This window comes from Delphinapterus leucas, chromosome 16 (assembly GCF_059928025.1).
Source record: "Delphinapterus leucas isolate spDelLeu-1000000601 "Yukka" chromosome 16, BTC_Dleu_Yukka2, whole genome shotgun sequence".
NCBI classification, from domain to species: Eukaryota; Metazoa; Chordata; class Mammalia; order Artiodactyla; family Monodontidae; genus Delphinapterus; species Delphinapterus leucas.
The window spans coordinates 32,018,474-32,041,124 of NC_143144.1; the positions used below are offsets into that span (position 1 = coordinate 32,018,474).

Sequence of the window (22,651 nt, forward strand, 5' to 3'; positions counted from 1 at the left end):
TTTTTTTGTGGGGTGTAGCGTTGGTCATTCAAGAAGGGTAGTTTACAAGGAGGTGGTGCAATGCTTGTCACATCTGTGCAGGATGCAATAAACAGGGTGCCGTGACAATAACATTTATAGAGTGACAGCTTTACTCCAGAGAAGTAGGCTTTAACTGGGGGTGTTTTTTTTGCCTCTGAGGGGACAGTTGACAAAATCTGGATACATTCTTGGTCACAACTGGGAAGCGCAGGTGCTACCGGCATCAAGTGGTTAGAGGTTAAAGATGCTGCTCCACAGTCTAAAATGCACTGGACAGTCCCCACAGCACAGAAGTAGCTGGACCAAAATACCAGAGGTTTGAGAAACCTTGTTGCAGAGTGATTTCTGTAATGAAGTGAAGTAAGGCGTTTCCAGACTTAAAATCCTGACAGATTCAGAATGTGGCTGTTGAGTGTTTTCTTGATGCTGTTTTTGTGATGGGGTGACCTGTGGGTTAGGCACTGTGCTAAGTGGGTTAGGAGGAGATGGGAATTTGTGCGTTTTTTTTCTTTTATTGAAGCTTTTTTGCCACTAACCCGTGTGACTCCTGAATATTTGAAATGTGGTTCCTGCAGCTGAGGAATTGCATTTTAAATGTTGTTTGTTTTTAATTAATTACCCACAGATGGATAGCCACAGGGTCTACTGATTTGGACATTGCAATCCTAGCTCTTGGAGAATCACAGCGGGTGAAGAAAAGGTTGAATAGTTTTTACTAACGAGTGTTGTTATGTTTCCAGAACGACACGGTAACTATCCGCACGAGGAAGTTCATGACCAACCGACTGCTTCAGCGGAAACAGATGGTAAGGAAGGGTACGCCGAAGGTTGGTGGCTACTCAGTTTCGAAGATGTACTTCATTATAATAAACACTAAACTTGGTAATCTTTTTAGGTCATCGATGTCCTTCATCCTGGGAAGGCAACGGTACCTAAGACAGAAATTCGGGAAAAACTAGCCAAAATGTACAAGACCACACCAGATGTCATCTTTGTGTTCGGATTCCGAACCCATTTTGGTGGTGGCAAGACAACTGGCTTTGGCATGATTTACGATTCCTTGGATTACGCAAAGAAGAATGAGCCCAAACACAGGCTTGCAAGAGTAGGTGTCCTCTCTGTTCAACAGCTGCTAAAGACATTTTTTCAGTAACGTTGTGTTGTGCGTGCAGTGGAGTGAGCAAAAGCAAGCAGTCTGCAGGGGGACAACATACTAAAGAACTCTTTAAGGGGTTGAGAGAAAAGGTTCTTTGATAAATGCACAGATAGTTCTGAACAGGAGTTCAGAATGGTGTCTGCAGGATTTGAGGAGGTGACATTTGAGCTGGGTCTAGAAGAGCAGGTAAAGCAGTGCTCCTAGAGGTAGGAACTGGAAGTAGGTAGGGGGATGAGTTTAGAAAGGTAGGTTGGCACCAAATTAAGTGAAATCTTTATTCCCAAACATCTGAGTTTGGGCTTAACTTCATAGGTTGCCAGGAGCCATGAAAGCTTTTGGATCACTTCCTGAGTACCAAGCACTACACAATGACCTACAGTTGACCGTTGAACAACACGGGTTAGAATTATGAAGGTCCACTTACACGCAGATTTTTTTCAGTAGTAAAATCTGTATTACAGCGATCCGAGTTTGGTTGACTGCACAGATGCGAAGGGAGGTGTGGATGTGGAGGGCCAGCTATAAGGTATAATCAGATATTCAACTGTGTTGAGGGTTGGCACCCATATTTGTGCAGTTGTTCAGGGCTCAACTGTACAGCAGTAGACTGGGCAAACTCCCTAGCTTATATACTAAATTGTGAATGAGCAAATGAATTGTTACTTTGAAATAGTTCTTGTGTCTGCCCCCTTTTAACTTTTTTTCCTCCTTGCTATTAGGTAAAATCTTTCCATTGAATAGGTATGTGGTAGATAGATGCTGCACTCCTCTTTTTTTTTTTTTTTTTTTTGCGGTACATGGGCCTCTCACTGTTGTGGCCTCTCCTGTTGTGGAGCACAGGCTCCGGACGCGCAGGCTCAGCGGCCATGGCTCATGGGCCCAGCCGCTCCGCGGCATGTGGGAGCTTCCTGGACCAGGGCATGAGCCTGTGTCCCCTGCATCGGCAGGCGGACTCTCAACCACTGCGCCACCAGGGAAGCCCTGCACTCTTTTAATTGGGTGGTCTGGGAGACCTGGCTGAGGTGAAGTGAAGCCGAGTTCCTTGTAGAGATAGGGGAGCATTCCTGTAGGCAGTAGGAAGAGCAAATGCAGAAGTGGGCAGAGTGAAGATGAGTAGCTGGATGCTGTCTCCGTGGAGGGTGTAGAGTTCTCGGGAAAGATTCCTCTGTCAGCTATGAGTAGGAAACAGGGAGTTGAAATGGAAGAGACCCTGAAAATGTGGAGACCTAGCGAACTGTAGGCTCCGAACCATAACACCATGCACGGAGCGTTGAGTGCACACTTTTCCTGTGCTGTTTTCTGTTCGTGCTATCTCAATTTAATGACCGTTTCTGTTCTAGCACAAACAAGTATTGTTAAATGTACTTGAAGAGTTTTGACTTCTGAAGCTGTATTTCTTGAGCTCCAGCCTGGTCACTTTCCCTACAGGATTAGTATGTAACGATGTTGATGTTTGCAAGTCACCTACGTGTATACGTATATATATTCCTTTCTTTTTCAGCATGGCCTGTATGAGAAGAAAAAGACCTCGAGAAAACAGCGAAAGGAACGCAAGAACAGAATGAAGAAAGTCAGGGGGACTGCAAAGGCCAATGTTGGTGCTGGCAAAAAGGTATAGTTTATCAAGGGAAATACAGAAATGTCAATTCCAGGTTTTTAGTTTGTAGAAAGGTGGGGTTTTGTTTTCTTAATAACCTTTCTTAATGTTTCTTCTTTTCCGACTTCTTCTGGATTACAGAAGGTAACCTGTTTTGAGAAGCCACGTAATGTAGTATCTTAACACCTCAGTAGAGTAGCTTTGCCCACCCCTTGTTAGCTCACAGATTAGCACAACATGGGGCCACATCGGTTCAGTGATCGGTAGAGTGATCCTGGTGGGTGCCTTGCAAGTCCTATCAGGAAAGTTTTCATTTTACTGCTAATTACAAAGATTGTTAAAGGGGGAGCGGATCTAGTTTCCCAAGACTTATTTTCTTAAAATTGACAACTGATTGAAGAAGCAGCTGAATCAATGTGGCCCATGTTTTCCTGGCATACTGGAGAGGTAGCACAGTTCTCCATTGCTTTCTTCTCCAGTTAGTCAGGACTTAAGTGATTTTAATGATGAGCTTTTTACCAGCTTTGCTAGCTAATTGTAAGTAGTTGAATGGAATTAAGGTGTTGGGTTGTTAAATTAACAAATAATCAAGTGTTCTGTGAACTTTTTTTTTTTTTTTGCCATTTTCCTCTACTTTCTTGGAATTCTTGTTCATCAGAAATGAAGTGTCTAGCAGGTACTGAGATTGTGAGCACGGTGTGGGGATGCATCACCTTCACTAAGTTTGCTTTGATGCTTTGCATGTTGGCTTTCGGAAGAGAGTTTTGTAGTATAGTCTATTATAACACTACTGCTACGGTTTAAAATAGTATATTGTGGGCAAAGGAGAAAAACTTTAAATGACGTTTATTTTGGAAACTCAAAAATGCATGTTAAGTTGTGAAGTGCCCCAGTGGAGGAAGGTAGCCGCTTTTAACTGGCACTTGGGAAATGCTGTGTTCCAGAGTACCACATACCCAGGAAATGGCTTTACTTAACACAGGGCTTGGGAAGGATTCACTCATCCAGTCATGAGCAGTCTTTCCCTTGGGGACTCTGGAGATTGGTCGATTCTCTGGCAGCTTTGGTGATAAACTGGTCCGGAAAATCTGGCAAAGCCTCTGTCCCGGGAGCACACACCGAAAGCTGCCTTTTACTGTCTCCTTTACTGTCCCATTGCTTTTTATTAGTTGATCTCCAGCTTTCCACCTGAGGCCCTTTTTTTTTATTGAAAAATTCCCAAGATAATTGAATATTCACATCAAAGCCTTTGATAAATACGCTTTTCCCATAGGTACTTAAATACTTTTGCACATCTGAGCAGCCTAAACCAGTAACATGTAAAGTGGGCTGAGAGTGGGTTGGGACTAGTAAGGTTTTGAAACAGTGGTGGTCACCGCTTGACATGCTTCCTCTCACCGACATGCTTCCTCTCACCGTGACTCCCCGCCAGACCAGGCAGTAAACGTGGTGTGCCTGCTCTGGGCTGTAATCCCATTGACTTCCGGGTGCCATGGAGTTGTAATGGACTGCCAGAGGAACTGCTTGCTGCTTAGTTAGAATAACTGCTCCCTCTTTGTGAGGCTTAGTATACTTGTTGACAGAAGTTCCAGAAGTTGAAAAACAGTCAATATTTGTGTTCTGATCTAGATCTGAAGAACTTTTTTACACGCTGTTTTCTTCATTCAGCCTTTGAGTCACGTGTGTTAGTGCTCAGCGGTGACGTGCAGACTTTAGCCCTGTGGGGACCTGAGCTATCACTATTCCTGCTTCAGGTTGCACTAGTGCATTTCACTAGCACTGCTCTGAAAAGCGGCTGGAAAAGGAATGCATACATGAGCACGTGTATTCTTTGGCTCAAATAAAAAAAGGCATAGTAATGTCCTTTGAACTTAGATGTTGGAATCCAGACGCTGGAGTTGCACCTTTCGGGTATAATAGAGTTGTTTTAAATTACGGAATAGTCTCATGTTTGAAGAGCAATTGAATTTTTTTTACATCAGCTGAGTTCTGCCTTTTTAAATACTAATTCACACTACTTGTGTTGATTGTGAATGGTGGCTTTTAAAGTACTGAACTGAGACAGGTTTTAAAAGACTTGCTTGATCATTTAGAGCTCTCCCCTTGTGGTTAAATTAGACTTCAGTCTGCGATGATTCTCAGGTCTGTTGATGGTGCTAGCGTGCCCAGCACGGTGTTGCTGAGCAAAGCAGAGGCGCCTTCATGTGTAAGTAGGCAGTGGCAGCCTACGAACCATAGTAATCAGGCAGGCTGTTCTCAAAATTGGGTGGAATAAAATCAGTGAGTGTGTCTAGGGAGTGCTCTTTATACAACTGCAAAGAACAAAATAGTCATTAAGGTATCTGATTGCATGCAGATTATTTAGGAGTTTGAAAAGGGACTATTAATGAAATGTTTCTTTTCCCTCTTCCTCCTTTCCCCCTTCCCTGCCACTGATTCAGTGAGCTGGAGATTGGACAACAGGTATAATTCAAGCTTTTCGTTTAGATTGCTAGACTCCTTGGTTGACAGTCATTAAAAACAGAGCATGTGAAATGATTTAGAAGTATATTTACAAATGCTCTCAAGAGTTGTGCCCCTTAAAAACTAGCAGTGACATGGTTTTGTTGTCAAAACTTGTTTTTTGTCTCATCCCTAACTTGAATGTTTGTGAGTTTTATATCTTGATGCTTACATTGTTTTAAGATCACACAAACTTAATATGGTCTAGGTTACTAATGTTCGTTCTGCATGAGTGTCATTAATTTTGGGGTTTGTTGAAGACTTTGAACTTTAATTTTTAAAGGCAGTTGCTAACTAAATTTTTCTTTTTCTTTAATTCACAGAAGGAATAAAGACTCTGCAGTGACTGTGTCTGTGGTGATTGTGCAGATTTTTCATGAGAGAGTTAATAAACTAAGACTTTTTACATATCTGGTTGTTTGGAATATATTTGAAGTTTACTGGGAGTGCTGTAAAATTGGTTTGCTGTTTAACAGATTTAGAGTGCTGCCCAAGTTCACATGTTCCATTAAGCATTCAGTGAAAACTTGCTATGTTGGGGTGGTGTTTGTCCTTCCCTTTAATGGCACAGAGATGTCAGGGTGTAGAGTATTGGTGGCGTGGGAGCATGTAGGGCCAGTCTGGTGTGCTCATGTTAATACTTGGTATTATAGTTGGTCAGTCTCTGAAAGAGACTCTTGAAACCTGAATTCCTTTTTGGTTTTACTAGAACCCCACTTAGTCTTTGTTACGGAAAAAAATTTGCTGGCCTTGATAGAAGTTAAGTTACTAGATTACATTCTCATCATTTATCCTGAAGTAAACAGGGTCTGTCAAAATTGTTATTTGTCTGTTGCGGGCTTGTGCTTATGTGATAAATGAGTGGTTTATTGTGGGTGGGGAATTTGAAAAAGGCTCTAGAGTGGTGAATATTTGTGTGTAATGTGTAATTGCTTGGTAAATCTGATTGTGCATGGGTTTTATGAAGCATTGAGGGTTATCTAGTGCTACTTTTTCTTTGCCAGATGCTTATTCTCACACTGGCTCTTTTAGGCGTCAAGGCTGAGAACCTGAAATGTGGGTTATTGGTCAGTTGTGTGGGGTTGGGGAATTTGAGGAGGGGGTTGTTTGAAGGTTGCTGGGGGGTTGGGGTGCCATTTGAGAGGATAAGAAACATGAGTAGGAGAGCTTGGGTGTTTGGGAGGGGACAGAAGAGGCATTAATGGTTCATGGGTTTTGGATGTCATTCTTCCCTGGTGTGTGATTGGTTTCTACCTTAAGTGGGTCCATGTAGGAGTCAGGCTTATAAATGCTATTAAGAACTGTGTCAGTGGATGGAAAGCTTCAGAGAAAACTCAGGAAGCAGTAGAGGACTGCTTGGCTGGTTGGGTTGAAAGGGGAACCAGGAAAAAGCAAGAATCATGATAGCAGAAGGCACGTGAGGGTTGCAGAAAGGAGTGGTTGGATATTTTGCAGAGAGCATGGTGAGAGGCCTTGACTTGAAGAAGGAGCTGTAGCCTGGGAGGGCAGGGATGTGACCAGGTAAGTGAGGGGCCTGAACCTGCTGGCCCAGGGTGCAGAGGGCGGGGTGGGTGTAGTTCTGTTTGTGGCTCTGCTGAGGCTGCATACTTGGGTTTGTGGAAACCATGGCCTTGTGGGTTCCCTTGCTAGGGAATCTGCTTTGTGCCCCCTTAATAGGACCAGGAAATAAGATTAGATGGTCTACTTGTATAGGAAGAGTTTGGAGGATTGGGGGATTTAGGTCTGCACACTTCTGTTTCCACCAAAATGGCTAATGGGTGGTGTGGAATCCCTAAGGGATTTGAGGTGAGTGGCATTTTTAAATGAGCAGTGTGTGGAGGCCAGAGATCATCCATGCCTGGTGGAGATGCAGTTCCCCAGGACTGATCTAGGGTGTGTAGGTGCAGAGATGGGCTGGTGAGCAGCAGGTAGGGGCAAGAAGCAGAAGATGCTGGGAGAGGTTATATTTGGGATGGCTCAGAACAGGACAGGAGATGAAGCCGAGCAATGGTGGGCGGGGGTGGGGGGGTGACCCCAGGGGCCTGTGGTCACAAAGTTCAGGAGCAGGGCTAAAAGAAGCAATGGAGCAAGAACCGAAGGGTAGGAGGTGGTTTTCAGAGTGAGGTACTAGGTGTTGGTGTGAAGACAGGGCACAGCTGCAGGGAGCCTGATGAGGTGAAGTTTGGCAGCCAAGTCACAAGGTCCGTAGGCTTTTCCATTGGGATATGCTCGGGGAGGGCAAAGTTTGCAGTCATTCAGCCAGTAGTCTCTTTGAAGGGAATCATGATTAACTCGGGTTGAGCCTGTTTTTCTAGGGGAACTGCCTGGGCTAGGATATTACAAACGTCACGAACTGGCAGTCTTGTCAGTAAGCTTTGTTGGACAAGCAAAGCATTTCAAAATAGGACAAACCGTACATGAAGATCCAGATTCCTAGCCTCTTGAGTTATCAGAAGAATCAACAGCAGGCCCACCTTCCTGCATGGTGACAGTTGGCAAGGTTAGAGGGTGGGCTGTGTGCCTCAGGGTAGGTGTTCTGTCATCCCCGGTGGCCTCTGCTCCTGCAAGCTAGCCTGCACCCTTGTCCACCTGCCCTCTGGTCTTGTGTCCCCTCTGCATGCCGCTTAACTTCCATCTAGTCCGGCTGGGTGTCTGGGCAAGTTGCGTGGTCCCCTGATTGGGTTAACTTCTCTTTAAATTGGGGCCCCCAAGGGTACTTTCTCTGCTGACCTGACGCAAGGCTATTTTGAGTCTCACATGATAAAGCATCTGTGCGAATAGTTTGGAAACTGAAGTGCTGAGCAACTGTGTGACGGGAAGCAAGGACTAGCGTTCAGTTGTGCACAGTTGTGCTATGGAACTCTAGGATTGGAGATTCAGCACTTTGTCGGCCCTGACATTAACCAGATCATACTGTTGTCAACAGGCTTTGAAAGAGCCTCCGTGAAAATGCAAAGTTGACTTGACTCATCAACAGTCAGGGAGGGCACATCCCTTCCCTCAACTTGGCACTTGTGAGAGGCTGTTGCTTCATGAGGGTAGCAAGGAAGAGTCTGGCGAGAAGTTTAGAACTGCACCCCTTTGTTCCACTTGTAGCTGCATGTGCCCAGGTAGCCAGCGTTTAACTGTTCTCTTCCCTCCAAAGAAGAGGTTGAATGGCAATTTGATTATTCTGGGCTCTCCTTAAAGGTAGCATCTTGACAAATACACCATACTCTTATAGCTGAGGCAGTTACTGTATAAACAATTACTTCCTTTAATCTGTACAATAATCCTAAGAGGCAGGCCTCATTGGACCCATGTTGGAGAGGGTTTAGAGCAGTTAAGCAACTAAGTAGTGGGGTGGGATTAGAATGCAGTTGTCTGACTGCAGTCTTTGTTGTGCATTTACCCATTGTTAAATGTTAATTGAGCAGCTTTCTTCCACAGGGTGTATAATGGTGTGGAAGACTATACCTACTATGTACTGTATTTGTCTAACTACTTGGAGTTAGGGTGCCTGTTGCCAGTAGTGTTACTGAACCAAGTCATAGATGACCACCTGAATTCCCCATTTACTGAACCTGCTGTGCGCACTAGTCCCTGTTCTGGTAGCTCGGGAGATGGGTGAAGAAGCTGTCCCTGCCCCCAATGCTCAGAGGGGCTTAAGCACCTTGTCCGGGGTCTCATGGCCTGGTTTCTGCTCCTTACCATGAAGCAGCAGACTGTAATTATGTTAAGTTAGGTGGTGGGAATCCAGAGGTGAGAAAGTCTTCCAAGAGTAACACTAACTGGGGTAAAATGTGATCTGATCTGGGCACACGGGAGCAGGTGTCTCACTGGGGCTATGAAAATAGAGAAGGATCACATGGAGATGCACCAGTCATCCTGCAGGGGAAGAGTGGAGATGAGGTGGGAGAGTGTGGGAGCAGAGTGCAGGTAGGCTTTGTCATCCTCAGTGAGGTGCAAGGCGCTGTGGTGACTGGTGGCTTCCAGCAGAGTGTTGCCCAAAGCATTTCTGGTAAGAGAAATTCTATTTCAAAAATAGACTTCAGGTTGGCTGCAAGAGCACAGAGGTGTGACGATTGATTGATTGATTTTTTAACATCTTTATTGGAGTATAATTGCTTTACAATGGTGTGTTTCTGCTGTATAACAAAGTGAATCAGCTATTTGTATACATATATCCCCATATCCCCTCCCTCTCGCGTCTCCCTTCCACCCTCCCTATCCCCCCTCCAGGTGGTCACAAAGCACCGAGCTGATCTCCCTGTGCAATACAGCTGCTTCTCACTAGCTATCGATTTTACATTTGGTAGTGTATATATGTCCATGCCACTCTCTCACTTCGTCCCAGCTTACCCTTCCCCCTCCCTGTGTCCTCAAGTCCATTCTCTGTCTGTGTCTTTATTCCTGTCCTGCCCCTAGGTTCTTCAGAACCTTCTTTTCTTTTCTTTAAGATTCCATATACATGTGTTAGCATACGGTGTTTGTTTTTCTCTTTCTGACTTACTTCACTCTGTATGACAGACTCTAGGTCCATCCACCTCACTACAAATAACTCAATTTTGTTTCTTTTTATGGCTGAGTAATATTCCATTGTATATATGTGCCACATCTTTATCCATTCATCTGTCGATGGACACTTAGGTTGCTTCCATGTCCTGGCTATTGTAAATAGAGCTGCAATGAACATTGTGGTACATGAGTTTTTTTTTTTTTTTTTTTTTGCAGTACGTGGGCCTGTCACTGTTGTGGCCTCTCCCGTTGCGGAGTACAGGCTCCGGACTCGCAGGCTCAGCGGCCATGGCTCACGGGCCTAGCCGCTCCGCGGCATGTGGGATATTCCCGGACCGGGGCACGAACCCGTGTCCCCTGCATCAGCAGGCTTACCCTCAACCACTGCGCCACCAGGGGAGCCCCTATGACTCGTTACGGTTTTCTCAGGGTGTATGCCCAGTAGTGGGATTTCTGGGTCATATGGTAGTTCTATTTTCAGTTTTATAACGAACCTCCATACTGTTCTCCACAGTGGCTGTATCAATTTACATTTCCACCAACAGTGCAAGAGGGTTCCCTTTTCTCCACACCTTCTCCAGCACTTATTGTTTGTAGAATTTTTTTTTTTTAAATAATATTATTTGGGATCTCAGAATTCTTACTGAAATACAGAACTGTACTTTTTAACAGGACACAGAAAGAATGAGGGATAATCTGTAACTCTGAGGACTAAATTGTTTCAAATTTTCCTAAAGATTATAAGAAAAAGTATTAATCATATCATTGGTTCCAACCGGTGTGAGGTGATCCTCATTGTAGTTTTTTTTTTTTTTTTTTAATTATTTATTTTTGGCTGCATTGGTTCTTCATTACTGCATATGGGCTTTCTCTAGTTGAAGTGAGTGGGGGCTACTCTCGTGGTGTATGGTCTTCCCATTGCGGTGGCTTCTCTTGTTATGGAGCACGGGCTCTAGGTGCATGGGCTTTGGTAGTTGTGGCGTGTGGGCTCAGTAGTTGTGGCTTGCGGGCTCTAGAGCACAGGCTCAGTAGTTGTGCGCAGGCTTAGCTGCTCCGCGGCATGTGGGATCTTCTTGGACCAGGGCTTGAACCTGTGTTGCCTGCATTGGCAGGCGGATTCTTAACCACTGTGCCACCAGGGAAGCCCCTCATTGTAGGTTTGATTTGCATTTCTCTAATGATTAGTGATGTTGAGCATCCTTTCATGTGTTTGTTGGCAATCTGTATATCTTCTTTGGAGAAATGTATGTTTAGGTCTTCTGCCCATTTTTGAATTTGGTTGGTTGTTTTGATATTGAGCTGCATGAGCTGTTCATATATTTTGGAGATTAATCCTTTGTTTGTTGCTTTGTTTGCAAATATTTTCTCCCATTCTAAGGGTTGTCTCTTCATCTTGTTTATGGTTTCCTTTGCTGTGCAAAAGCTTTTAAGTTTCATTAGTTCCCATTTGTTTATTTTTATTTCCATTTCTCTAGGAGGTGGGTCAAAAAGGATCTTGCTGTGATTTATGTCATAGTGTTGTGCCTGTGTTTTCCTCTAAGAGTTTGATAGTGTCTGGCCTTACATTTCGGTCTTTAATCCATTTTGAGTTTATTTTTGTGTATGGTGTTAGGGAGTGTTCTAATTTCATTCTTTCACATGTAGCTGTTCAGTTTTCCCAGCACCACTTATTGAAGAGGCTGCCTTTCTCCATTGCATATTCTTGCCCCCTTTATCAAAGATAAGCTGACCATATGTGTGTGGGTTTATCTCTGGGCTTTGTATCCTGTTCTATTGATCTGTATTTCTGTTTTTGTGCCTGTATCATACTGCCTTGATTACTGTAGCTTTGTAGTATAGTTTGAAGTCAGGGAGTTTGATTCCTCCAGGTCTGTTTTTCTTCAGATTGCTTTGGCTGTTCAGTCTTTTGTGTTTCTATATAAATTGTGAAGTTTTTTGTTCTAGTTCTGTGAAAAATGCCATTGGTAGTTTGATAGGGATTGCTTTGGGTAGTATAGTCATTTTCACAATGTTGATTCTTCTAGTCCAAGAACATGGTATATCTCTCCATCTGTTTGTATCATCTTTAATTTCTTTCATCAGTGACCCCTGATTTATTTATGCTGGCAAAGCAGAGGCTTTCCTGAGTTTTGGAGCCCTATAGTGTGAGCCTAGGGAGTAAAGACACCTCAATTTCATTTGTCCTTCCCCTTCCACTCACCCTTTCCTGTATGCTAGACACTGTGGAAGTGAGACCCCCCAGAACAACTGTGTCCACGGTCTGGTTGGGAGTTAGGGACAAATGAGGTTCTGGTGGGAAATGAGGCTGGAGGGGTCAGCAGGGAACAGGTCAGGGAGGAACCTTGTATGCTGGGATAAGGATGTATTTTGTTCAGTATTTTGGTTGAATAAAAGAAAACTTTAGAGATAAGATATTCAGCAGTGGATTGACTGTCTTTGTCATGGTGAATTCCTTTGCATGGAGGGTACTTAAGCCCTTGGACTGCTCGTGTACGTTGGAGAGGGGATTTGTGCAGGAGGTTAGGGGTTGTTGAGATGGCATCCAAGCAGTCTAGCTTAGTGGGAAAAGGACTAGACTGGGAATCGGGAGACCTGGTTTCTGATCCCTAGTCAGCTGACAGCTGGCTGGGGCCCTGGATGGGCAAGGGGGCTTCCCTTTCCTGGGCCTCCATTTCCCTGTGTTTAGGTGAGATACAAGGGCTGGATGCATGGGTCCCAAGCGTGGTACCTGGGGGCTTGTTAAAAATGCAAATGCCCATGTCTCTTGTCCCAGTTTCTAGAGTTACTAGTTCTGGGTGGCACCGAAGCATCTGACGTTTTAACAGCTTCCAGGTGATGCTACTGATGAGCTAGGTTAGGGAAACTGGACTAAAAAGTCTCATGTCCCTTCTGCCTCTGAGAATTCTGTGTCTCTGAGGGAGATGTGGTCTCTGTCCTTAAGAAGCTGGCAAGTAAATAGTAGTACTGCTGTTACTACTGCTAATAAAAGTAATACAGAATAGCTAACATTTATTGAGTGTTTTCTGTGTGCCAGGTATTGAACTCATTTCTCTCATTTACCTTTTATAACCACTATGAAGGAGGTATTCTTATCCCTGTTTTACAGATGAAGAGATTGAGGCTCAAAGAGATTGGTGCATTTGGTCAAAGTTACGCAGGTTTGACTGCCTGTGGTACACCTGGGGACATTCGTGGAACTTCCCAGTAAGGAGCTAAAATTTGCACTGAGTCTTGATGGGTGCAGAGAGGTTAGCTAAGGCCGTAGTTGTCCAAATGTGGTCTGACACTGGCAGCATCCGCATCCCCCTGGAACTTGTTAGAAATGCAGTTTCTCAGGCCCTACCCCAGGCCCACCGAATCTGAAACTGTGGGGCCAGCAACCTGTGTTTTAACATGTCCTCTAGGAGGTACTGATGCAGGTTGAAGTTTGAGAACCACTGAGTTGGGGGTAGAGAAGGACATTACAGGGGGCACAGTCGTGGAGACCAGGAAGGGCAGTGTTGCAGACTGGTCCATCACTGGCCTTCCCTTTGGTGGAATCAAGAGGTCACATGAGCCATGCAGACTCCCACAAGGGGGCACTGTGGGCACAGGCTTGGATGCTGCCTGTTATGCTGTCATGGCTGCTACCCTGGTGGAAGCATGAAAAAAGCCTGGTGCCACATCAACTGGAGAGGTCATTCTTTCTTCTCAGAAAAGGTCTAATGGGGGTGGTAATCTTGTTTATAGGATTCGTCCCTTGTAGGGAAGCTGAACCTACAGGGCTTTCTGCTGTTCACACGTGCATGGCAATGTCTACCCGTCCGTGCTGCAGTGTCTCTGCAGATCCTGTGCAAATAGCATTCCTCTTGTAGCTCCCCAGCCAAGGGGCTTGCAGTTTCTTTGGAAGAAAGAACGCTTGAACCCCAGCGGCCCGATTCTAGTTCATTGTGCTACCTCTAGGTGACACCTCTGTCTGGTTCTTTCAGAGTTTGGGAGTAGGGTGGAGTGCTGGGTCACAAAACCTGTCTTCAAGCCTTAGCTCTGCCCCAGCCATGCTTTGTGATCTCAGGCAAGTCCCTTTTCTTTGGGCCTCATTTTTCTTTCTTTTTTTTTTTCCCCTCATTTTTCTTTTGTGTTAGATAAGGGAGTGGTACGGAGAAGGTGGCTTTCAGCATCTTTCCACATATAAAATGCTTCTGTGGGGAGTTGAGATAGGCTTGTCCTACTCAAGGAGCTGGGATTGCAGGGCAGCTGTAAGCCCTGCTGCATGACATCCATCTCCTGTATCCATTTAAGTAAGCCTTGTCAGGTCCTTGGTACAAGGCAGAAGGTGGAACCTATCAAGTTGGATTTTTTTTAAAAAGTCCAGATCTTTAGGCAAGGATTTGCCTCTATAGATTTCTGTTCTGCATATGCTTGGAAGAATGGGAGATATACACCTTATTCTCCTCTCAGCTGCAGCGTGTATTTCTTCTGAAAGTACATTGCCTCTGAAGGAGGGGCTGTGACAGTGTTGGGGGCTCTGGCATTCACCTCATTAATCAAGGGATTGGTGTCCAGCACCTCATGGTGACTGCTCACCCAGCTGAGCTACTCTGCCTGGGCACTTAGTTTCTGGAATTGTGTTTTCAGAGAGCTGTAGATGTGCTCATCTCAGAGCCAGAGGGAATTAAAGAGAGGGTCTGGTTCAGCTCTCTTGCTGGCTCCCCCTTTATATGACGATGTTCAGAGAGCTTGGTTAGAAATTGCCTAGCCCAATAGGCAAACACTGTCAAGCTGCAGTTCTCCTTGGTGGAAGCTTGTTAAACAAGATGCCTCTTTCCATCAGGCCCCCTTGGAGAAGGAAAGAAAGCTCTTCAGTTGATCTGGCACCTCTGTTTTGCATGCGCATAACGCTCCATTTTCTTGTTTTTGGATGAGGCCACTGAGGCATAGGTCAGGTGGCTTTTCCCAAGTCCCGCAGCTCATCAGTGTGGGGGAGGACTGAGTTTGAGGCCTCTTCACCTTGAGCTGGCTCCCCTCCTGACTGCAGGTGAGCTATTTGCTACTCAGGTGCCGTATTCTCCTTCTCTTTTTTAAAGAAAATATTCCACCCTTAGGTGTTTGGGTTTTTTTCCATTTTATTGAGATGTAATTGACACATAGCACAGTATTAGTGTCAGGTATACAGCATAATGGTTTGATATGTCTATATATTTGTGAAGTCACCACAATAAGTCTATTTAACGTCCATCATCTCACATAGTTAACAAATTTTTTTTCTTGTGATGAGAACTTTTAAGATTTACTCTCTTAGCAACTTTCAAATATATAATACAGTATCATTAGCTGTAGTCACCATGCTGTACATTACATCCCCAGAACTTACAGCTGGAAGTTTGTACCTTTTGACCACCTTCACCCATTTTCACCCACCCCCTGCTTCTGGCAACCACCAACCTGTTCTGTTTCTGTGAGTTTGGTTTGTTTTAGGTGCCACATATAAGTGAGATCATACAGTGTTTGTGTTTCTCTCTGACCTGTTTCACTTAGCATATTACCCCCAAGTCCATCTGTATTGTCACAAATGGCAGGATTTCCGTTTTTATGGCTGAATAATATTCCGTGTGTGTGTGTGTGTGTGTGTGTGTGTGTGTGTGTGTGTATGTCACATTTTAAATCATTCATCCAGTCATGGACACTTAAGTTGTTTCTATGTCTTGACTATTGTAAATAATGCTGCAGTGAATATGGGAGGGCAGATACCTCTTTGAGATAGTGATTTCATTTCCTTTGGATATATACCCATGTTTGGAATTGCTGGATCATATGGTAGTTACATTTTTAATTTTTTGAGGACCCTCCATGCTAATTTTCTGTAGCGGTTGCACCAATTTACATTCCCACCAACAATGCACAGGGGTTCCTGTTTCTCCACGTTTTTGCCAACACTTGTTATCTCCTGTCATTTTGATGACAACCATTCTAACAGGTGTGAGGTGATACCTCATTGTGGTTTTTGATTTGCATTTTCCTGATGAGTAGTGATGTTGAGCACCTTTTCATGTACCTTTTGGTTATTTGTGTGTCTTCTTTCAGAAAAATGTTCAGTTCCTCTGCCCATTTTTTAATTGGATTGCCTTTTTTTTTTTCGGCTATTACATGAGTTTTTTTTATATACTTTGGATATTAACCCCTTATATGATATTTGGTTTGCAAATACTTTCTCCTTTTCGGTAGGTTGCCTTTTCATTTTGTTGATGGTTTCCTTTGCTGTGGAGAAGCTTTTTAATTTGATATAGTCCCACTTGTTCATTTTTGCTTTTGTTGCCTTTGCTTTTGGTGTCAAATCCAAAAAAATCATTGCCAAGACTGATGTCAAGGAGCTTACAGCCTGTATTTTCTTCTAGGAGCTTTATGGTTTTAGGTCTTCTGTTCAAGTGTTTAATCCATTTTGAGTTTATTTTTGGGTAGGGTGTACGAGGTCCACATTCTTTTGCATGTGGCTGTCCAGTTTTCCCAGTACTATTTTTCTTCTGTTTTTAAGGTTACAGAGCATTGTAGTGATGTCTGGGGTGCTTCTCCACGCTGTCCAGCTCATTACCCTTTTCTGTCTCACAGAGTGTTGCTGGTACAGAAGTGTTCCCTCAGAGGCTGAGAATTTAATTTTTTAAAATTGATTTATTTATTTTTGGCTGCATTGGGTCTTCATTGCTGTGCGTGGGTTTTCTCTAGTTGCGGCGGGCTGGGGCTACTCTTCGTTGCGGTGCGCGTGCTTCTCATTGCAGTGGCTTCTTGTGTTGCAGAGCGCGGGCTCTGGGCATGCGGGCTTCAGGAGTTGTGGCTCACGTGCTCTAGAGCGCAAGCTCAGTAGTTGTGGCGCATGGGCTTAGTTGCTCCGCGGCATGTGGGATCTTCCCGGACCAGGGCTCAAACCCGTGTCCCCTGTATTGGCAGGCAGATTCTTAACCACTGTGCCACCAGGGAAGTCCCGAGGCCAAGAATTTAAATGTCTCCTACTGGTGCTCCCTGAGCCAGCTTTGTTTTTGGTTTAGATGGTATATTAGGTAGGTGGCCTTCAGCTGCAGGTAACTGAGAACTCAAACTGCCTTGAACAGTTAAGACATTTATTTGCTTACATAAGAAGCCATCTAGATGCAACAGGGCCTTCAAGGTTGCAGGCCCCTTTGCATCTAGATGGCTTCTTATGTAGATGCAGCAGTTCAACAGTGTCATCAGGACCTAAACATTTCTCTCTTTGCTTTGCTCCTCACTGTGTTGGCTCCATTATGCAAGATGGTTGCCAAGTACCACTGGGGCTAACAGGGCTGGGACTAGGGTGGTGTGGTGAGACACTTGGGATGTGAAACCTAAGGAGGTGTTCACTCGGGGTGGGCGTAATGCAGGGTTAACGCTTTTATGACTCCAGGAGTACTTCACCCTGGTTCTGGCCCTTGGGGCTAACCCTGCCCTCCTTCATGTTGGTGGGAGAGAGACTGCCACCGCCCCCCGCCAACCCCCACCGCCTCATTTCACTTAGAGTAGGCTAAACTGCTGCAACAAATAGGCCCGCAGAATGTGATTGGCATAAACACAATACAGACGTATTCCTGATTCTCCTAGAAGTCCAAGGCAGGGTATTCCTGGTCAGCAGGAAGCTTTTCTTTGCATGTGGTAATTCAAGAACACAGCTTCCTTCTGTCCTGTGCCTTTGCCATCTTTAGGGCCTCACGGTCACTTGCATCTGCCTAGCAGAGTGGGAAAAAGAGGTAGAGGAGAGGCACCCATTCTCCACAAAGGCCTGACTAGAAGTCACCCACATCATTCTATTACTACTCTATTGGCTGTGACTTAGTCTCCTGACACACTGCTGCAAGGGGGCTGGGGAATGTAGCCTAGCTCTAGCCCAGGGAGAGGTGAGGAGAGTGGTTTGGGGGCACATCTTCTAGTCTTTGCCATGGAAGGAAGAAGAAAATGGATGCTTTATGGGGACCCTTTGAACAGAAGCCTCTCAAGGAAATGGGGGAATTTATTGGAAAGCTGGAGGTGTCTAACAACCAGAATGTGGGTGGTCCTGGTGGCCCCCTTGGGAGTGGGACTGGAAAGTGTTCCAGTACAAATCAGTTCTTCCCCCCTTCCTCCTCTGTGAGTCTACTCCACTCCTTTGCAGGCCTGCTTCTTTTGCTCTTCTTTCTTTCCCATGGCTACCATTCTAGCTTCCCATTCCAAGCATCCAACAACATTAATTTGACTCTGCATCCCACTTGTCACTTCCCAAGAATGAGACTGGCCTCGCCTGGGAGAAGGGTCCCTTCCTGGTCCTGCTAGCTCATGGAGCCCGCTTTCCACTTAACCGGGGCCGAGGGAGCACTTGCTGAGAAGGAATGAAGACGGGGGGCTGCTGATGTGTCCACAGCAGCCGCCCCTCGTGTTGCTAAGACTTGGTTTCCTTGTCACTCCCAGACCACCATGTTACCATTTAAAAAAAAACCCAGCCAAACCTTTATTTTTAAAAACTTTATTAAAGAAGATAGCTTTATTGAGATATAATTCACATACCAAAATATTTATCCTTTTTTAAAAAAATTTATTTTATTTTTGGCTGCATTGGGTCTTCGTTGCTTCACGTGGGCTTTCTCTAGTTGCGGCGAGAAACTGCTCTTCGTTGTGGTGCACGGGCTTCTCATTGTGGTGGCTTCTCTTGTTGTGGAGCATGGGCTCTAGGTGCGCGGGCTTTAGTAGTTGTGTGGCTCGCGGGCTCTAGAGCGCAGGCTCCGTAGTTGTGGTGCATGGTAGTTGTGGTGCACGGGCTTAGTTGCTCCGCGGCATGTGGGATCTTCCCGGACCAGGGCTCAAACCCTTGTCCCCTGCGTTGGCAGGCGGATTCTTAACCACTGTGCCACCAGGGAAGCCCTGTTTATCCTTTTAAAGTGTACAATTGAGTGGGCTTCAGGATTTTTGCAGAGGTGTGCAACTGTCATCACCACCTAACTTTTAAACATTTTCATCATGCTAGAGAGAAACCCTGTGCCTATTAGCAATCACTCCCCATTTACTCCAGCCTCTACCCCTAACCCTGGGCAACCACTAAGCTATTTCCTGTCTCTATAGATTTGCTGATTTGGGACATACTCACTTCATATAAATGGAATTATACAGAATGTGGTCTTTTTGTGATTGTATTCTTTCACTTAATGTTTTTAAGCTTCATCCATATTTTAGCATGTATCGTTACTTCATTCCTTTAAAGAATAGAGCTTTATTGAGTTATAATTCACAGACCATGAAATTCACCGTTTAAAGTATGCAACTCAGTTGTTTTTTGTATATTCACAGAGTTGTGCAACACTCACCACTATCTAATTTTAGAACATTTTCATCACTTCAGAAAAGAAACCTCTTAACCATTAGCAGTCTCTCCTATTCCTCCCCTCCCGGCCCCTGAAAACCACTAATCTGCTTTTAAGTCTCTGTGGATTAGCCTGTTCTGGACATTTTATGTAAATGAAATCATACCATTTATATGATTTGTGTCTGGCTTCTTTTACTTAGTATAATGTTTTTAAGGTTCATCCGTGTAGTGACACACAGCAGTACAGTTAATACCTTTTAATTGTCAAATAATGTTCAGTTGTATGGGTATACCATATATTGTTTATCCATTCATCAGTTGATGGACATTTGAATTGTTTCTATTTTTCTGCTTTATGAGTAATTCTCCTATGACCATTCATGTGCAAGTTTCTGAGTGGACATATCCTTTTCTTTCTCTTGGATTATATATAATACCTAGGAGTAGAATCCTAGGTCATATGGCAACTCTGTGTTTTAACATGTCGAGGTGCTGCCAAACCATCTTCCACAGAGGCAGCACCATTTTATGTTCCCACCAGCAGTGTATGAGGGTCCTCATTTCTTCACATCCTTGTCAGCACTTGTTACTATCTGTACTTTTGACTTTAGCCATCAAGTGGGTATGAAGTAGTTTCTCATTAAGGTTTTGATTTGCATCTGATAATAATCAGTGGTGGGACTTCCCTGGTGGTCCATTGGTTGAGACTTCACCTTCCAATGCAGGGGGTGAGGGTTTGATCCCTGGTCAGGGAGCTGAGATCCCATGTGCATCTGGCCAGAAAGCCAAGACATAGAACAGAAGCAGTATTGTAACAAATTCAATAAACACTTTAAAAGTGGTCCGCATTAAAAAAAAAAAAATTAATGGCACTGAGCATCTTTTCATGTGCTTGTTGGCTGTTTGTATGTCTTATTTAGAAAAGTGTTTAGTGTTGCTCATTTTAGAATTGGGTTATTTGTCCTTTTTTTTAAATTGAAATATTGATTTACAGTACTGTGTTAGGTGTACAGCAGAGTGATTCGGTTATATATATTATCTTTCAGACTATTTTCCATTATAGGTTATTATAAAATATTGAATATAGTTCCCTGTGCTGTACAGTAAATCCTTGTTACTTATCTGTTTTATGCGTAGTTTATTTTTTTAATAAATTTATTAATTTAGGCTGCATTGGGTCTTCGTTGCTGCACGCGGGCTTTCTCTAGTTGCGGCGAGCAGGGGCTACTCTTCGTTGCAGTGCGCGGGCTTTTCGTTAGTCGTGGCTTCTCTTGTTGCAGAGCACAGGTTGTAGGCACGCAGGCTTCAGTAGTTGTGGCACGTGGGCTCTAGAGCGCAGGCTCAGTAGCTGTGGTGCACGGGCTTAGTTGCTCTGCGGCATGTGGGATCTTCCCGGACCAGGGCTCGAACCCGTGTCCCCTGCGTTGGCAGGCGGATTCTTAACCACTGCGCCACCAGGGAAGTCCTGTGTAGTTTATTGTATCTGTTAATCCCATAGTCCTAATTTGTCACTGCACATCCCCCCCCCCACAAGCTTTGGTAACCATAAGTTTTTTTTCTGTCTCTTTGAGTCTGTTTTGTATATGGATTCATTTGAATTATGTTTTAGATTACATATATAAGCCATACTGTATAATATTTGTCTTTCTCTAACTTCATGTAGTATGATATTCTCTAGATCCATCCATTTTGCTGCAATTTGTTGAGTTACAAGTATTCTTCATATATTCTAGATATGTCTCTTATTAGATATATGTTTTGCGTGTATTCCATTCTTTGGGTTGTCTTTTCACTTTCTTGATTGTTGATTGTTCTTTAAAAGGCAAAAGTTGTACATTCTGATGAATTCCAAACTCTTCTTTCTTCTTTTACTTGTGTTTTTGATGTTATAGCTAAGAAATCATTGCCTAACCCAAAGTCACAAAGATGGATATGTTTTCTTTTATAAGTTTTATAGTTTTAGCTCTAACATTTAGTTTTATGATCCATTTTGAGTTAATTTTTGTAGCTGGTGTTAGGATGGGTCTGACTTCATTCTTTTGGCATGTGGCTTCTCAGTTGTCCTAGCACTGCTTGTTGAAGAGACTGTGCTTTCCCACTGAACTGTATTGGCACCTTTGTGGAAAATCAGTGTTCTGTGTAGCCACTTCCTGGATTTTCTGTCCTTTGAAACGGCTGTCAGGGCTCCCATGAGACTGTGAATATAAACAATAATGCCTTTCTCATATTGAACACCTACTATTTGCAGTGCTAGGCACATTATATATATTCTCTCTTGTGCTCAACGATAATTCCTCAAGGTGAGTAGTAGTATCCTCATCTCAGAGATAAGCAAATCGGAATTAAGCATTTCAGCCATTTGCTGAGGGTGTCCTTTAGTAATGTGGTGGAGCTGGGCCTTGAACTTAGATCATTGTGGCTCCAAGGGCTGAGCCCAGCCGTGTGCTGTGGTTCTCTGTTCCCAGGAGGTCCCACCCAGCTTGGGTGTCATTTCTGGAGTTCTTTGGGGCCATGACTAGCCAGATGTATGTATGGCAAGGAATGTCCTGAAACCTGAGTAAGATTATATGATTTCACAGTGTGCTTTGGATGTTAAAAAAAAAAAAAAAAAAAAAAAGCAAATTGTTGTCTCCAGCTGCCTCTGTAAGAAGTGGGCACCTAGACTGAAGGAATGGTGCGTGGGTCCTGTTCTGCCCTGTCCTGTTGGACCACTCCTGGGAGTTATGTTATTTTTGGAAGCCATGAAGTAGAGCCCATTGAGAAAAGAGTATCAGGATGGTGGCTTGCCTTCAGATAATGGCCTGTGAGGCCTAATTGAAAGGTCTGGAGGTATTTAAATTGGAAATGAGCCAAGAGAGGTGCTGTTGGTGAAAGGCTATCACGCAGAGAAAGGGTGAGGTTTGTGCCAGAGTGTGGAAAATGCGGCAGAATGGTTTGGCTGGTCAGGAGGAAGTTTTTAAAACTCAGAGCTAATGGGAGGTGGCAGGGGCTGCCTTGGGGAGTCGTGAGCTTCTTGTCACTGGTTTTATACAAGCAGAGTCTAGCTGCTTACTTTGTGGAATGTCCTAGAGGCTCTTTGGGTGAAGGCCTGTGGGATTTTTTTAAGTTTTACTTTGACCCCCAAAGCTTATATGTCATGGCTTCTGGTTTTACAGGACTTCCTGTCCATGCAGCTGAGATTGCTCCCAGCTCAGATCTGTCATGCCTCACTCATCCCGAGGGCTAAATTTGGAATTTAATAACAACACTTTGGCTTGTTTCCTTGGAGGCACTTCATCTGTTATCCCATTAATCCTCATAACATCCCTGGGCAGAAAGTGAGGGAGGGCCAGAGAGGAGAAGGAATCTGTCTCTGACTTCTTCACATCCTGAAGGTGAGAGGAGATGGCTGGTTTAGGAGTCAGCGTGGGGCTGGGGGCGTGGCCTGGATCACAGATCCTCAGGCTCCCCCCTCCCCCACTCCCACATACAACCTACTGGGTAAAGAGTGTGTCTCCCCAGTAGGAAGCTCTTGGGAATAGTATATTGGTGATCTGATTCCATAAAAAGTTTAAGACACACCCAT

General features: G+C 44.3%; 1 protein-coding gene across 3 annotated transcripts in view; it reads left to right on the plus strand.

Annotated features, from left to right (window-relative positions):
• Window positions 1-22,651, plus strand: part of RPS24 (ribosomal protein S24) — a 77,474-nt gene that overhangs the window by 857 nt on the left and 53,966 nt on the right. Inside the window, exons 2-6 of one of the 3 annotated variants that reach the window (XM_022590981.2) lie at window positions 762-827; window positions 917-1,126; window positions 2,679-2,789; window positions 5,216-5,237; window positions 5,600-5,686. In XM_022590981.2, coding sequence (XP_022446689.1) covers window positions 762-827; window positions 917-1,126; window positions 2,679-2,789; window positions 5,216-5,218 — 390 coding nt within the window. In that variant the 3' untranslated portion in view covers window positions 5,219-5,237; window positions 5,600-5,686. Of the gene's footprint in view, window positions 1-761; window positions 828-916; window positions 1,127-2,678; window positions 2,790-5,215; window positions 5,238-5,599; window positions 5,687-22,651 lie in introns of those variants that run through there. The other 2 variants (XM_022590979.2, XM_089897756.1) reach the window with 2 other exon arrangements.